The sequence below is a fragment of the Ailuropoda melanoleuca genome, chromosome 15, assembly GCF_002007445.2.
Source record: "Ailuropoda melanoleuca isolate Jingjing chromosome 15, ASM200744v2, whole genome shotgun sequence".
Classification (NCBI taxonomy): Eukaryota; Metazoa; Chordata; class Mammalia; order Carnivora; family Ursidae; genus Ailuropoda; species Ailuropoda melanoleuca.
In genome coordinates this window covers 72,682,558-72,699,114 of record NC_048232.1, presented here as the reverse complement: position 1 = coordinate 72,699,114, position 16,557 = coordinate 72,682,558, and the positions used below count along the sequence as shown (strand labels likewise).

General features: G+C 44.9%; 2 protein-coding genes across 2 annotated transcripts in view; both read left to right on the top strand.

Moving 5' to 3' along the window:
- The window catches only part of LOC105235954 (putative tetratricopeptide repeat protein 41), a 25,287-nt gene that overhangs the window by 3,592 nt on the left and 5,138 nt on the right, over positions 1 to 16,557 (top strand). Inside the window, 2 exon segments of the mRNA XM_034644132.1 lie at positions 1,636 to 1,875; positions 3,043 to 3,163. Coding sequence (XP_034500023.1) covers positions 1,636 to 1,875; positions 3,043 to 3,163 — 361 coding nt within the window.
- Positions 11,743 to 16,557, top strand: part of LOC117796305 (putative tetratricopeptide repeat protein 41) — a 19,040-nt gene continuing 14,225 nt past the window's right edge. The window contains exon 1 of the mRNA XM_034643678.1: positions 11,743 to 12,054. The gene's annotated coding sequence lies outside the window, so the exon portion shown is untranslated. The remainder of the gene's footprint in view (positions 12,055 to 16,557) is intronic.

The following is a 16,557-nucleotide window of genomic DNA, read 5'->3' as shown; positions in this document are numbered from 1 at the left end:
TCCAAGAAGAACTTGGTCAAACTCGGGCCAACCTCAGAGGAAGCTTGCACAGCTGGGGCTGAGCAGCTGCCACTGCTTAAAGATTGCAGGTGTTTGGGTTCATTCCTCAATCCCAGCATAGGAAGTTCATTTAGAATGACAGACCCTGTCATTTCCCTCAGTAGTCTTAAGGGTCTCTTTTGAGTTGGTTGACCATAAAGCCAGTGGGAAATCAACTCTGGCTGAAAAAAATCTAAGGGTCAGGTGAGTAATGTGTATTGCCGCCTCAAGTGGTGTCTGTGAGTGTGTGGCAAGTTAGCAACCATACGGAAAAACCATTCATTCATACCCATAAATGCAAATTTGATGTTTGCGAATCTCAACAAAGACTGCTCAGTAGTATAGTAATTGTCCAGCTTGCCATTTTGGAACCATAGCTCACATGGATGTATTAGTTGGGACAATGTAGATGATAACTTAATGCCTGAAAGTCTGGGCCNCATAGCTCACGTGGATGTATTAGTTGGGACAATGTAGATGATAACTTAATGCCTGAAAGTCTGGGCTCTGAAGCCAGGTTGTCTGGGCTCAAATCCCCGTTCTGCACTTATTTCTGTGTGATCTGGGCAAGTTATTTAACCTCTCTGTGCTTTATTTGTTTTATTTATAAGAGGGGGAGTTAGGTAGGAGTTTAATAGNTCAAATTTAGTGTACCCCCCCCCACCTGCAAGGAGGTGGAAAAAAGGTCTCTGTGTCCTGAGAAGGGTCATGCAGGCAAAGTGACCCATGGCTGTGCCCATGGCTATCCCTACTTGTCCGGCATTGCGCAGGAAAGCCCAGGCCCTCTTCTCCCAAGGGACTACTCCTTTCCCTGGCTGACCTTCCTCCTCCTAGCACTGCCCACTGATCCCTCCTCAAGTCCAGGGCACTCAGCCACAGGTCCAAGAAGAACTTGGTCAAACTCGGGCCAACCTCAGAGGAAGCTTGCACAGCTGGGGCTGAGCAGCTGCCGCTGCTTAAAGATTGCAGGTGTTTGGGTTCATTCCCCAATCCCAGCATAGGAAGTCCATTTAGAATGACAGACCCTGTCATTTCTCTCAGTAGTCTTAAGGGTCTCTTTTGAGTTGGTTGACCATAAAGCCAGTGGGAAATCCAACTCTGGCTGAAAAAATCTAAGGGTCAGGTGAGTAATGTGTATTGCCGCCTCAAGTGGCGTCTGTGAGTGTGTGGCAAGTTAGCAACCATACGGAAAAACCATTCATTCACACCCGTAAATGCAAATTTGATGTTTGTGAATCTCAACAAAGACTGCTCAGTAGTATAGTAATTGTCCAGCTTGCCATTTCGGAACCATAGCTCACGTGGATGTATTAGTTGGGACAATGTAGATGATAACTTAATGCCTGAAAGTCTGGGCTCTGAAGCCAGGTTGTCTGGGCTCAAATCCCCGTTCTGCACTTATTTCTGTGTGATCTGGGCAAGTTATTTAACCTCTCCGTGCTTTATTTGTTTTATTTGTAAGACAGGGGGAGTTAGGTTGGAGTTTAATAAGATGATTAAAAGAAACAAGTTGTTAGTCATATAAAACCTTTAGAATGATGCCTGGCAGATGGGAACTCTTCTTTTTGTCATCGTTGTCATTATGTTTCCCTACAGCGCTGGATGGCTGGGTGGCCGATGCCCTGTGCTTACTGAGCGTCTCACATTGCGGGCTGACTGAGGGTGAGATATTCCAGATTCTGGACATGCTGGGCTACAGGGATCATTACAAAGTGACCATGTTGCACTGGGCGGCCTTCCGCAACGCCACCAGACAGTGGGTCCAGGAGAAGCCCAATGGCCTCCTGTACTTCAGGCACCAGTCTCTGCGGAGTGCTGTGGAGCACAAGCTTCTTGGTAAGGCTTGAATCTGTGTAAGTACCTGCTAGTTAGGAAAAGGGAAGTTTGCATACAAGGGAAAGCTTGTAGCTGGCACTTCTCAAGTAGAAGTGAATCTATAAACACATATACACGGTGATATAAATTAATACTTGTACCTAGTTGTGAGTAACAGAGACCTGACATCAATGGCTTCCATCCCAGGGTTTATTCTCTCACATGAGAACTTTCTGGAGGTAGGCTGCCCTATTGGCTCCACATAGTCATCTGGGACCCCATTGCTTCCATGTCCCTAATCCACACGCTAGCTTGCCTGCTCAAGGTCACCTCATGTTCATGACTGCTGGAAGCAGCAAGGCTGTTGGAGCTCCAGCCATTACATTTTGGGCAACAGGAAGGATGAAGAGAAGAAGAAGGGCTTGCATTTCCTTTTAAGGAGCTTTCCCAGGTTTCCACCAACATTTCCACTATGTCTCCAGATACAAGGGGAGTTGGCAAATGGAAGTTTCAACAGATGCGTTGCTACCCTAAACCATGGTGGGTGTCTGTCAGTAACAAAGATGAGGGACGTGGTTATTGGGTAGGCATTAGCAGTCTCTGTCCTAATTCTCAAATCTAATTCTATCTCCTTCTGAAAGGGCAGCAGGTCTGAATCTGAGACATGATGGCAATCACAGACACTTGATCTAGAGGCAGAGCGCTCTATTCATACAGAGAACTTCAGGTGTGAGGACTTAAAAATACCTTTAAATCACAGCCTCTGCAAAGATTCTAAGCTCTGCGCAAATTCCCTTTTAAGTTTACTATGTCCTCTTTCACTTTCCTTTTTAAAAAGATAAATCTTTTCCACTGTTTCCCTCCTACATTGTCATCATTCCCACCACCTCTGAAGTTACATAATGTGGCAAAGAGAGCAGGGCGAGGAATGAGGATGTTCCTCGGGGTGATGTCAGCTCTTCTGTTCTCTTGGCCTCTGATGGTTTGCGATGCACTCAGTCTCTTCATTTTCCCAAAGAACAGTAATACTCTTGGAGGTGTAGGAACGAAAGGGCCATGGTGTGGCTGTTAAAATTCTGGGTATAGGCTGTACCCCTTCTCTGCACTGTGAGCCCCAAAATAAAGCACTGCTGGCAATGCTCACTACTGTCAGAAAAAAAAAAACACAACCAACTTTTCATGCTGTAGAATCAAGATGTGAATACGACTTTCCTGGAGGCACGGGGAATTGTAATCGCAATAATTCACTTCCATGTGGCCTGAGCATGGAAAGCAAGCACATCCTACAAGGAGAAAAAAGATCCCAAAGGTAGGCCTATAGGACTCGAGTCTGCAATGATATTTTTGGTAAAGGGCTGTCTTTTGACATATTTTGTCCAAATATCATATCCATCATTTGGGGGCAAACTAGTCTCTTAGTCCCATGCATGTGCATGCATTCTCCTTTCCTTTGAGATTAATACTCTGTTTAGTATTGTATTCAATTTGTAACTTAAATTACTCCTATCAAACATGTGCTAGTCTAGAGGCATGCTTTGATCCCTGGCCTGTGATAGAGCAGCCGCTTTCCCATTCTGCTATGAAAGCTGAGGATTCTTTGGTCTTGCGTACTTTGTGTGTGGGTGCCCATGTGTGCGTGTGTGCGTGTGTGCGTGTGTGCATATTAGTGGGGCTGAAAAGAAAAGGGGCAGTTAGGGAGGAGAGCCGAAAAGCTGGGCGATGCCCTTCTAGTGCTTCTGAATCATTATCATAACTTGTCACCCCTGGCCATCACGGTCACTTTTTATTTAGTGCTGTCACTGGGCCAGCCATTACTACTACTTCTTCTCCTCCTCCTTCTTCTCCTTCTTCTCCTGTTTTTATAATTTTTATTTTGTTATATTAGTCACCATACAGTACATCCCCAGTTTTGGATGCAATGTTCCGTGATTCATTATTTGCGTATAACACCCAGTGCGCCATGCAATATGTGCCCTCCTTAATACCCATCACCAGCCTAGCCCAATCCCCCACCCTCCTTCCCTCTGAAGCCCTCAGTTTGTTTCCCAGAGTCCACAGACTCTCATGGTTCATTCCCCCTTCTGTTTACCCCCCCCTTCATTCTTCCCTTCCTTCTCCTACCGATCTCCCTGCTATTTCTTATGTTCCATTAATGAGTGAAACCATATGATAATTGTTTTCCTCTGCTTGACTCATTTCACTTAGCATAAACTCCTCCAGTCCCGTCCATGTTGCTGCAAATATTGTGTAATCGTTCTTTCTGAAGGCTGAGTAATATTCCATTGTATATATGGACCACAGCTTCTTAATCCAGTCATCTATTGAAGGGCATCTCGGCTCCTTCCACAATTTAGCTATTGTGGACAATGCTGCTATGAACACTGGGATGCATATGGCCCTTTTCTTCACTACGTCTGTATCTTTGGGGTAAATACCCAGTAGTGCAATTGCTGGATCATAGGGTAGCGTAATTTTTAACTTTTTAAGGGACCTCCATACTGTTTTCCAAAGTGGCTGTACCAACTTGCATTCCCACCAACAGTGTGAGGGGGATCCCCTTTCTCCACATCCTCTCCAACATTTGTTGTTTCCTGCCTTGTCAATTTTTGCCATTCTAACTGGTGTAAGGTGGTATCTCAATGTGGTTTTGATTTGAATTTCCCTGATGGGCCAGCCACTTCTTATACATTATTTCCTTTATTTCTTGTGTACACAGAGCATCCTCCGACTAGGCTAGGTCACGTCAATCTGCTTCCCACCGGCCTCCTAGAAAGTCCTCGTCTGTTCTGTGTGTCTGTGGGAGTCTCTGAGCAGTGTCCCATGGGCTTACCCATCTGTTGGCTAGAGTCACCCCCAGAGAGGCTCTTCTGGTTTGTGCGTACTGATGTGGGTACCTCCCAACTGCCCCTGCGAGGCTCACCATGAGAAAAACAAGGCCTCATGCTGAGGTCCCTGTCCATTTGTCCCATGGCAGCCAGACCTTGAGGTGTCAGGATGGTGCTCGTGTCCAAAGGGGAATAGGTGTTTTCTAGGAGACCTGAGCCATGCCAGTTTCCGCCCCCAAATTCCGTCCTTCCTCAGGATCTCAGGGAGCCCTTCCTGGAAAGAGCCCCTTCCTTTTCTTCTTAGAATGCTTCACCCTATCAATGCTCCAAAAACCCAGGCTGTGAAGCTCATTTTGCAGCAGTTGTGGAGCAGAAGGAGTCAGCATAGCATAACCAGGAAAAATGGGGTCCTGATGCTAAATTGGGGGTGAGCCTTGGCTTTCCCACTTCCTAGCTGAAGACTTTGGCTACATCATTTCACCACTCTGTACCCAGGTCCCTCTTTTGTAAAATAATAAGTGAACCAACCTCAGAGCATTATTACTAGTAAGCATTCAATGACTAATTCATGTAATTACAAGTACTTAGAGCAGGCCTGGCCCATAGTAAATTCTTAAGAAATATTAGCCATTATGAATTCTCCCTTTATTTGACTCATCATCTCCTCTGTGGTCTTTTATCTACCATCTTTCCCAAAATAACCCATGCAAATCAACTAGTGGTCTTGAATTCTGTTGGCCTAAGGATTCTTCCATTTTATCAGACACTTTCAAGCAGGTCTGAATTCCCTGGGCCCTGCTCCAGTTACGTTCAATAGATGTTTGCTGAATGAATGCACACCTGTTCTTGGCAGTTGGTTTTTTGGCCTTGCTGTTTCTAGAAGTCTCCATATCCATTGTTTTGAGATCCGATACTGAATGTCGGTGTCTAGTGTTTGCCTGCAGTGGAATCAGGATCTGGAGGGCTGAGCACAGGATAGGAGGTATGAGCTACCCGCAGGTGACACTGTGGTCATGGTAGGGAAGCAGCCTCATTTCACCCACTCGTTACCTCACTCCCAGGCCAGTATGTTGTTTGGCAAAGAGTCTATCTTCTTTCCTATGGGCAACCATCATGGCTTCTTTTATAAACAATTTCTTGTTAAGAACAAGGACTTTGGAATCTGACAGAACTGGCATGATCTTGTGAAAGGTGCTTAACTTTCTAAGATTCAGTTTCTCACCTCCAAAATGGGGATGATACCTCGAGGGTATTAAAAATGCTAAGTATGCTTAATGTAAAGTACTTTATATCTGTGCATCTGGCACAATGATAACAAGTGTGGTGTCCATGACAGCCAATTGCCAATATTTCCAACCCCTCCACCCACCATGAGAAGCACTTCCTGTTCCCTTTATTGGGTGGCACCTTGTGACCAGTTCTGTCCAATGGTTGTACGTGGCTCCTGGCAATGTTCAAGATGACGGCTGGTCTCTCATTCCCAGAGTGAGCAGACCTGAATTTGGAGGTCTAGCCACCCTGTGATGGCATGATAAACCTTTGGTGTTTTAAGCCACTGAGATTTTGGGGTCGTTTGTCCACACAGCATCATCTAACCTGTCATGAGAGAGAAAGACACTACAGAAATGTCAACCAGTAAGTCTGTCTGTGAGAATTGTGCTGAACTTCATATGTACAGATGTTGCTGCAGTCAAGCCGTTCCTTATAACTCCTGCAATTGGAGGAGCACTGGAATTGAGTCAGAAGGTTTGAATCCTGCTTCTTCAATCAGGGCTCTGGCCAGCTCCATAGTCCCTCTGATTTTAAGTAGCTTTGTTTGTCATAGGGGGATTGTGTTAGCCAGGGTTCTCCAGAGAAACAGGACCAATAGGATTTGATCTCTATCTCTATAGTTCTCTCTATGTATATCTCTATAAAAAGATTGTGAGGGTTTGCCTTACATGGTTATGGAGATTGGGAAGCCCTAGGATCTTACTGTCTATAAGCTGGAGGCCCAGGAAAGCTGTTGGTAGAATTCCAGTCCAAGTCCGAGGCCTGAGAACCAGGGGAGCCAGTGCTGTAAATTCTAGTCTGATTCTAAAGGTCTGAGAACCAGAATCTCTAAGAAGTCAGAGATTCCAGCTCCAGCAGAGAGAAATTCACCTTCCTCCGCCTTTTTTCTGTCCTGGCCCTCAGCAGATTGGCTGATGCCCATCTGCATTGGTGAGGACGATCTTTACTCAGTCTACCTGTTTCAAATGCGAATCTCTTCCAGAAACACCCTCACAGACACACCCTAAAATAATACGCAACCAGGTCTCTGGGCATCCCTTAGTCCAGTAAGCTGACATGTAAAATTACATGTGAAAACCACAGATTTTCATATCCTTTCATATGTCACAAGGTTACTTTGTAAAAAGATAAAGTCCGTTTTCTATGACTGTTTTGTGCACTTTAAGCATTGTGTTTAATACTCTAAATCTTGGATGCAGGGTAGTGTTTGTCCCAGTTCCCTTTCTCTCTCATTCCCTAATCCCCTTCTGTATTTGCAGCTCACAAAAATGCCCTTGCCATGCCCAGTGAGTCTTCCCATGGGTTTCTGAAGCACTGCACATGCCACCAGCTGGCATGAAGTCTCTCCAAACGCGTAGATAACCTGGAAATCATGTCAATGGAAATGCAGAATGGTTATTTGAACAATGGGCTCCCCTTCTATTGTGGCTCTTGTGGAGAGCTGGCCTTGGGGGGCCAGCCAGCAGAGTGATTGATCTTGTGAGAAAAAGCGTCAAGCAGAAAATTTAAAATACTTCTATTTTACCTTTCAAGGATAGGTATCTCTTAGCTTTTAATGCAACAAAACCCTTTTGTTTTTAAGGAGCTCATTTCTGGGTAGTATGATGTGTTGGAGTCACCTCTCTCTGGTGGAACTATAGTAATCTTGGCTGTGGCCTCCAATTTGTCATTAGTTGGCTCAGCTTCCCCAGGGCCTATTTGAGACCCAGGTGCAGACTAACTTCTCCAAAATGCATGTCGTCACATATTTGAAAGTGATTATTTAGGTGGCAGCCATGATGTATATTTAAAATAGAAAAAAGTAGGTACATGTATTTCTTGGGGGGAGGGGAAGACATCATGAAAAATGAGCGTGCTCCCTAGCTTTTCAAAATCTGGGCCACTGATCGTAACTGTAACTAATTCTTTGGTAAATCTGGACAGATTTATAAGAAGATACATTTTTAACATTTCAGGGTTTTTTCCCAAGATACCTGTTTATTATATCTAATTATGGCCACAGAGCTGTTATCTGCTGTAATGTTTTCATATACTGCCAAATTGGATGCATTCTACTGCAATTGATTTTTCAATAGGTGTGCTCACTCCCGTCAGAGAAAGCAGTCCATATACCTTTCAGAACCCAACAAATCACAGGAAAGCATATTTCCACCGAGTGTTGGGCCGATACTTCCAGCGGCAGACGGCTTTCTGGAGGGTATACGAGGAGCTGCCCTGGCACATGAAAATGAGCGGCTCCTGGGGTGACTTGTGCAGCTTCCTCTCAAGCCCCAGGTAAGGCGCGTCCTTTCTATGCGGGGTTCGGGCAGATTTCCTTCTTCTTTGCTAAGCACTGTGCTGACACGCCCACACCCATGTTTCCCTTAAGCAGGGCACGTTCATTCACTTACTCGGTTAACCACCTGTTCATTCCTAAGGATGGGCCTCTCACTTGGCATACCCTTCTGCGGCTGACGGATTCCCAGCCTTGCTCCATTTGATCATCTGGTTCTTAGAGTATTCCCTTCCTTCCCTTCTTGACTCCACAGGGATTCCTCTCAAAGTTAAGAGGATTCCAGAGACAGGAGGACTTGTGGATGGGCTAGGATAAAGGACTGGCCATATTCTCCTGCTAGACCCTCCGAATTTCCTCCCTTTCCTTTCGTTCTTTTCCCTCCTCTCTACTCCTCTGTGTCCCCCCGCCTTCCTTCTTGTCCTCTTATGCACCCTTTGGCAAACATGTATCATTGACTCACTCTGAATCCCAGCTCTCGTAGGGCCTGGGGGTGCAGGCATGAATGAGATGTAGCTCTATCTAGCAGGGGACATGTGGAGCCAGAGAAGAGCTACACATGGAGTCAGTGCTTCACTAGAGCAAAGACACAGAGCCGGCAAGCTTGGGAGAGGGAGGGGCTCACTCTGCCTGGTAGATTTGGGAAGACTGCCTGGAGGAGGCAGCCTCCTGGACAGATGAGTGGCAATGGCTTTGACTGCTTAAGAGGGACAAGCTCACATTTATCTGGTGACCTACCAAAGTCTGATGGAAATAGGCTGATGGAATGGGGCAAATAGAAGAAGAGCTTCCTTCCAGATACAAAATACTAACATGACTTACATTAATACATTGTGTTGCAAGTATCACAGACTTTATATCAAAGATCCAAAACCCAAGCTTCTGGACAAAGCTGCACCTCATCCACTACTGGAACGTGTTATCAGAAGTCGGCTATGATGCTGCTGGGGCCTATTTATTCACGGTGGCCAGGATTAAAGCCGATAAGTGCCATACAGTGAAGAAGAGACATACACTCTCAGGTACAGTGAGTCACTATGGTTCAATAGTCCCATTTTCCTGGGATGTCACATGGCCAAGAGTTACTGTTCTCCTGTTTCCCCACAGTACTGGTCGTTCCAGCAGACCTCTCTGAGTACTCCTACCCACAAAGTAAGCCAACAATTTCTGAAGCTAGGAAATGGAGAAAAAGCGTTCGCTTTGAGAAGGCTCCTCTTTCTCTCTTGCTGTGGCTGGTTTCCGAGGCTCTGTCCTTCGCATTCTTCCTCTATTTTGGCCTCAACCGCACTCCGAGCATCTTCCTCCTTCATCTGCAGTTCCAGCCTTGACCTCCTTTCGGAGCATCCGCATGTGTGCCCCAACTCCCGAGGGCTATAGGCAGTATTGCTGCCCCATCGACAGCTTTCCCGAAGGACCAGCTGACAGTTCAAATGAAGCAGATGCAAACCCTGAATCATTTCACATGTTCCCTCCACACTTGTGCCTCTTTCTGTGCTCTCTCTGTCTGCTCACGGTGCCCCTCGCTCCCCCCTGGGACCCCTCACTCAGTCCTGGAAACACGCAGTTATTGTCAAGCATGGCCCAGTCCGAGTTGGGACAGCTGTTCTTGGACGTGCTGCCTAATGGCCTGGATTCGGACAGCACTCTGGTCAAATTTCTTCCCTTTGTTCTCCATAGTAGGCCGCCTTGCCTGTCTCTCTTTCTCCCTATATTTCCCGGCTACTTAAACCATAATAGTGTTCATTCATTCTTTCAACAAATAGTAATGGTGCACCTTTCCTGGGCCATGGACTCACTGGGCGCTGCTGACATATCGGTGAACGAGGCCAACTCCTTCAAAACTAGTTCAAAACTGAATCCTCACTCCCGTGGTTTTACCATCTAGGGATCGTAAGAACAGGTTCTGAGCATTTGCCATGTGCCAGGCTCTAAGTTAAATACTTGATATATATTTTGTTTAATTCTAATAAAATCTCTGTTATGTGACTAATACTTTGGTTGAAACTAAGGAAACTGAGTCTCAGAGAGGTATAGTAAGTTGCCCAAGATGTCCCAGATAGTTAGGGATGGTTTAGGCTATGTCGTTCCTGCGTCCCTTTTGGTCCTTAACCACATAACCTTTACCTGTATTATTTTTTTTAAAAGATATTTTATTATTTATTTACTTAGAGAGAGCGAGCACATGCACGAGTAGAGGGAGGGGCAGAGGGTGAAGGAGAGAGAATCTCAAGCAGACTCGATGCTGAACATGGGGCCTGATGCCGGGCTCAGTCTCTTGACCCTGACATTGTGACCTGAGCCAAAATCAAGAGTCAGATGCTTCACTGACTGAGCCCCCCAGGCATGTGTATTCTTACTACCACATATGAGTTATGTAATTTTGGAATTTCTCCAATCCACTAATCCTCCATGTGGAAGGACCCAAGCGATACTCTGAGGATTCCGGTGTGTTGAATAAAGCCAGGATGCATCTGGAATTGCATCGGTGCTTCGGGATGTAGGGCGTGGGAAGGAGGTGGGGGGCGGGAGATGGTGCGGGGGGAGCACTATGTGTCATAGGAAGCTGGCAGCTAACCCACAGAAGATGAGCTCTCTGGGGTGGGGGTGAGAGTCCTTCCTGATGATGCCATGCTGCTTGTCACAACGTGGTTGTTATGGTGATGGAAAGGGCTGGGGGCTGGGGGTTGACAGTGGGAGGAAATCACCTAACATTTCAGTGTGTGCGGATTTTCTGGATGTAAAGGAGCTTAATTCAGAATGTGTGCCTTGGAATTAGGCTGGAGACATCAGTAGGGCTCTCTGGTGATTCTGCAAACATGCTGTTCGTATGATCATCTGCTGGTTAGTATCTGCTCACTCTGGGTGCTGGGGGCTCCTTAGCAGGGTGTCCTGGCCCCCATCAGTGCCTTTGACACCTTCCATCCTCCTCACCCCTCATGTCCCATCCCAGCCCAATCCTGCAGATTTTACTTCCAACCAGCCTCTCACATCCTGTCTGTCCTGGCCTCCAGGCCCTCCCTCATGCCCTCTGTCTTCTCAGTCTTCATAAAATAAAGCTGTGATCAAGTCACCCTGTACGTTGCTGCTGTCCGCCTTCGTGTCTCACCTCTACCTTGGCTGGCAGAGTCAGCCCATGGCCATTTGAGGGGCTTCCTGAAGTTCCCCCGGGACTGTGTAAGTTCACTTTCCCCCCGTTTGGATTGATGAATGTAGAAGTCACAAGACCAATGACTTGTCACCAAAGCAATAGAAGATTCATTGGAACGGGTTTAATTATAGCAGGAATCCTGTATAATAGTCCCAGGAAGCATTCCAGTGGTCTGGTTGGCTGCCCGGACCCTCCCAACATTGTTTTTCCTACTGTGGTTGGTAGCCACACACAGCCCTGAGACAGTCGGTCCTCCTAGGGTGCTGCTGGAGGCAAGGCCCTTAAACTGGAATGTTCTTTCAAAGGGGTTTTTGAGAAATCTTGTTTTATCGTCGGCAGTCTGAGGGGTTGCTTGCCAATTCAGCCCCGTCCTCCCCTCTAATAAAGAGGTCTGGGCAGGTGATTACGGGCTAAGGCTCTGAATCAATCCAGCCGTGTTTGCTGAGTGCCTGGGTTGCAGTGAGCCTGGTGCTAGATGCCAGGGGTGCCGCAGCCCGCAGGACAGACGGGGTTCCTGCCCTGATGGCGCTTTTCGTGGAGTGTAAAACAGACACTACCGAGAAGTTCAGCCTGAAGGAGCGGGACACCGCGGTGGCACGGAACCTGGAGCAGGAGGCGTGGCCTCGTCTTCGGAACAGCGCACACCGCTTTGAATAAGTGACACTTGATTTGAGACTTGGAAGGTGAGAGCTCGTGGGACAAAGGGGCAAGGGGACAGCATGTTTGAGGACCCTGAGTCCAGGGGGAGAGTGACGAACCCGAAGAACTGAGCAAATCCAGTATAGATACAGGGGAGGGTGGGCAGGCTCATCAGCCGGACGGGGGAGTGGAGGAGTGTGTGATGTCTCCTCCTCCTGCGGGGGGCTGTGGCTCCAGCTCAGGACCGAACGCACGCCCCGCCCGGCTTAGGGCGCCTGCCGCCGGACTCTGTGGTTTGGCTCCCCCTGGTGGCTGTGGCGAGAACCAGCGCCCTAACTTGTTAACGTTGGTGGAAAAGATGCAGGGTTCTGCGTCCGGAAATCGCTTCTCCGCAGGTGCTTCCTGCCTGCCCACTTGCCCCTGGGTTCTGCCCCTCCTGGTGGGATGCATCTAGGCAAGTTACATACCCGACTGATGGCCAGTAGGGAGGGGAGGTCTTTGAGCCTACAGGACAACTTTGACGGTCGGGTCAATTTTTATAGATTATCTGTGACATGATAAGCTTGGTTTGGGTGGGAGTTGCTGGCTGCAGTTGCATTTTAGACAAAGTCAAACACCACAAGAAACAGACTAAAAACAGATGTGGCAGAAGGATGGGTCCCAGCATGGCTCCATCTTGACAGATGGCTGGCTATCCTCCAGGTGGCAGATGTGGTAGGTTGGGGAGAATCATTTTGCTTTCAAGGGGCAGCCTTTCTAACTAGAGCAAAGGGTAAACGCATTACAGTACAGGATCTTGTCTGAAGGCTGTAGTAAATGGGACGATGTCAGCTTTTCATGACTAACATATGATGTTTTGCCCTTGATACCTTTGGAAGCTTCTAAATATTTTAGATAAATGGAACAAAATGGTTTATTAAAAACAATTTTATTTTTAAAGTTTTAAAAAAAGATTTTATTTATTTGGGGAGAGAGGAAGAGAGAGAGAACAAGCAGGGGGAGCAACAGAGGGAGAGGGAGAAGCAGTCTCCCTGCCAAGCAGGGAGCCCAACTCAGGGCTCAATCCCAGGATCCCAGGATCATGATCGAGCCAAAGGCAGATGCTTAACAGGCTGAGCCACCCAGGTGCCCCTGTTAAAAACAATTTTAAAAATAGCTCTACAGAAAAATTAAAAGAACGAAAAATGCAATTTTCAATGGCTACAGAAAATATGACATATCTAAGAATAAATGTAACAAGAAATATGTAGGCTCTTTATTTCATAAAACAGTTTCAGAATTATAGAAAATAAAATTTTACTATATAGGGAGACATACCATATTCCTGGATGGAGCAATTCAAGGTCATAAACCTATCAGTTCTTCCACAATTGACATATATATAAAACAATTCTAATTGAAATCTCAATGGGATTAAAACATTTCTAAATTTTCAAAATGATTTTAAAGTTCTTGGAGAAAAATTATCTGAGAGTAAGAGTTTAAAATAATGAGAGCAATTTGAATATCAAATTATTTGAACATGTTATGAAGCTATAATAATTTAAAAATACTACTGGGAGCAAAAATAGCTCAGTGGAATGAAGTAGAAAGCTCAGGTACAGACTCAGGTATAAAGATAAAAAATTAGGGGCACCTGAGGGTCTCAGTTGGTTAAGCATCTACCTTCGGCTCAGGTCATGATCCCCGGGGTCCTGGGATTGAGTCCCTGCTTGATGGGGAGCCCATTTCTCCATCTGCCTCTCCCCTGGCTCATGCTCACTCCCCTACCATAAATAAATAAATAAATAAATAAATAAATAAATAAATAAATAAATAGAAGAAACTTTTCAGATAAGGAGGATCGTGGAATAAATAGTGCTGTGATAATGGATCACTGTTTGGTAAAGTTAAGTTACCTGAACCATTACACCAAAATAAATTCCAGAATGATTAGAGTTAAATGTAAAGAAATGAGATTTTATATTAAAAAACTATAAGAAAATATCGAGTCTAAGCAAGAAAGCAAAAGAATAAATCACAAAGAAAATAACTGATAAATCTGTCTAAACATATGAGATTACTACATGTAAAAACATAACAACACGGCTCAGAAAATTAGAAACATAGTTATAAGACCAGTGATAACTGGGAAAAATATTTGTAACATACATGGCTGGCCAAGAATTAATATTTTTAATAAGTAAAATGCTCTTAAATAAAATAATGAGCACAACAATAAAAATAGGCAAGATCACAAGCAGGCCATCCAAAGAACTTCTTCAGTTCTTGTCTGACTTCCCTTCTTAGCATCCATGGATATTTTTGATGGTGCCCTTCTCTTCCAAACATTTTGGTCTCTTGACTCTGCCGACACACATTCCCCTGTTTCATCTTCCATCTATCTGGCTCCTCTCTTTCTGTCTCTCCCTTTTTAAGAAAGATTTTACTTATTTATTTGAGAGAGAGAGAGAGTGAGCAAAAGAGAGAGAGAGAGAGCACAAGCTTGGGGCGGGGGGAGGAGCAGAGGGAGAGGGAGAAGCAGGCTCCTGGCACTGGGCTCGATCCCAGGACCCCGAAATCCTGACCTGAGGCAAAGACAGATGCTTAACTGACTGAGCCATGCAGGCGCCCCCCTTTCTGTCTCTTTTGTTAGTTCCCCTTCTTCTACCTGACTTCTAAGTGTTTCAGTTTCTTAAGGTTCTTTTCTTCTCATGCCTAATTTCACCCTAAGCATATTACCTCTGTTCGTGGCTTCAGTGATTGTCCATGTACACACGATTCCCACATTTATGTCTCTAACCATATTTATCCTCCAAGCCAAAGATCCATATATCCAACTGCCAACTTAACTGTCCACTTGGATGATGTCTCCAAAGCTCCTGAGACCCAATGCCTCTAAAACTGAACTCAGAAGCATACCCCCAAAATCAGGTTCTCTTCCAGGAACTGTCTCTCAATTTACCTCATTGGAGTAATCCTTGACACTTTTGTGTCCTATACCTCCTCCCCAAATACATTTCATCACTGAGTCCTGATGTTTTTTACTTCCTAAATTTTTCCCAAACTTGTCCACTTGTCCACCTCCACTGCCCTTCTCCAAGCTGTCAGAGCTGCTGCACGCAGTTGCGAAGATCAGTAATACGAATTTAAGCTGCCTCCATATCTTTTTATAGCTTGATATTTCATTTCTCTTTATTGCTGAAGAATATTCCAGTGTATGAATATGCCACAGTGTATCTCCTTGTTTACTGAAGGACATTTTGGTTACTTCCAGCTTTTGATAATTATGATTAAAGCTGCTGTAAACATTTGCACACAAATTTTAAAATCAGCTGGGTAAATACCTAGAAGCATGATTGCTGGAATGTGTGGAAAGACCATGTTTATTTAACTTTGTTAAGAAACTGCCAAGCTGCCTTCCAACAGGACCGTACCATTTTGCATTCCCACCAACAATGCATGAAAATTTCTGTTGTTCTCTGTCTTCACTGTCATTTGGTATTGCTAGTTTTTTTTTATATTAGCCATTCTAATAGGTTGCAGTGGTATCTTCTTGTTTTAATTTGCAATTCCCTGATGACAAATAATATTGAATATCTTTACATATCACATTGTTGAATTTTTAGAGTTCTTTGTACATTTTGGATAGAAGTCCTTTATCAGATGTATATTTTACGAATATTTTCTCCCAATCTGTGGCTTGTCTTTCCATTCTCTTAATGGTATCTTTCATAGAGCACAATTTTAAAATTTTTTTTAAAAGATTTTATTTATTTGATAGAGAGAGAGACAGCCAGCGAGAGAGGGAACACAAGCGGGGGGAGAGGGAACACAAGCAGGGGGAGTGGGAGAGGAAGAAGCAGGCTCCCAGTGGAGCAGGGAGCCCGATGCGGGGCTCAATCCCAGAACCCTGGGATCATGCCCTGAACTGAAGGCAGACGTTTAACCACTGAGCCACCCAGGCGCCCCACAAGTTTTTAATTTTAATAATGTCTAACTTAATCAGTATTTTCTTTCATGGGTTGTGCTTTTTGTGTTGTATTTAATAAATCATCACCAAAACCAAGATCACTTAGGTTTTTCTGTTTCCCTCTAAAACTTTTATAGTATTTCATTTTATATTTAGGGCTATGATCCATTTTGACTGTTTTGTGAAAGGTGTAATGTCTAGATTCATTTTTTTGCATATGAATGTTCAGTTGTTCCGGAACAACTTATCTATAAGACTTTCTCCATTGAGTTGTCTTTGCTACTTTGACAAAGATCGGTTGGACATCTCCAGAAGATTTTTATTGGGATTGCATTGACTCTATAGGTCAAGCATCTTAACAATGTTGAGTTTTCCAGTCCATCAACACAGAACCTCTCGCAGTTTACTTAGATCTTCTTTGATATCCTTCATCAGAGTTTTATGGTTTTCTGCACATAGATCAAGTATGTATTCTGTTAGATTTATACCTAAGCTGCTCATTTCTGGGATGCTATTATAAATGGTATTGTATTTTAAATTTCCAATTCCGATTGTTCATTGCCAGTGTATAGGAAAGCAATTGGCTTTTGTATAT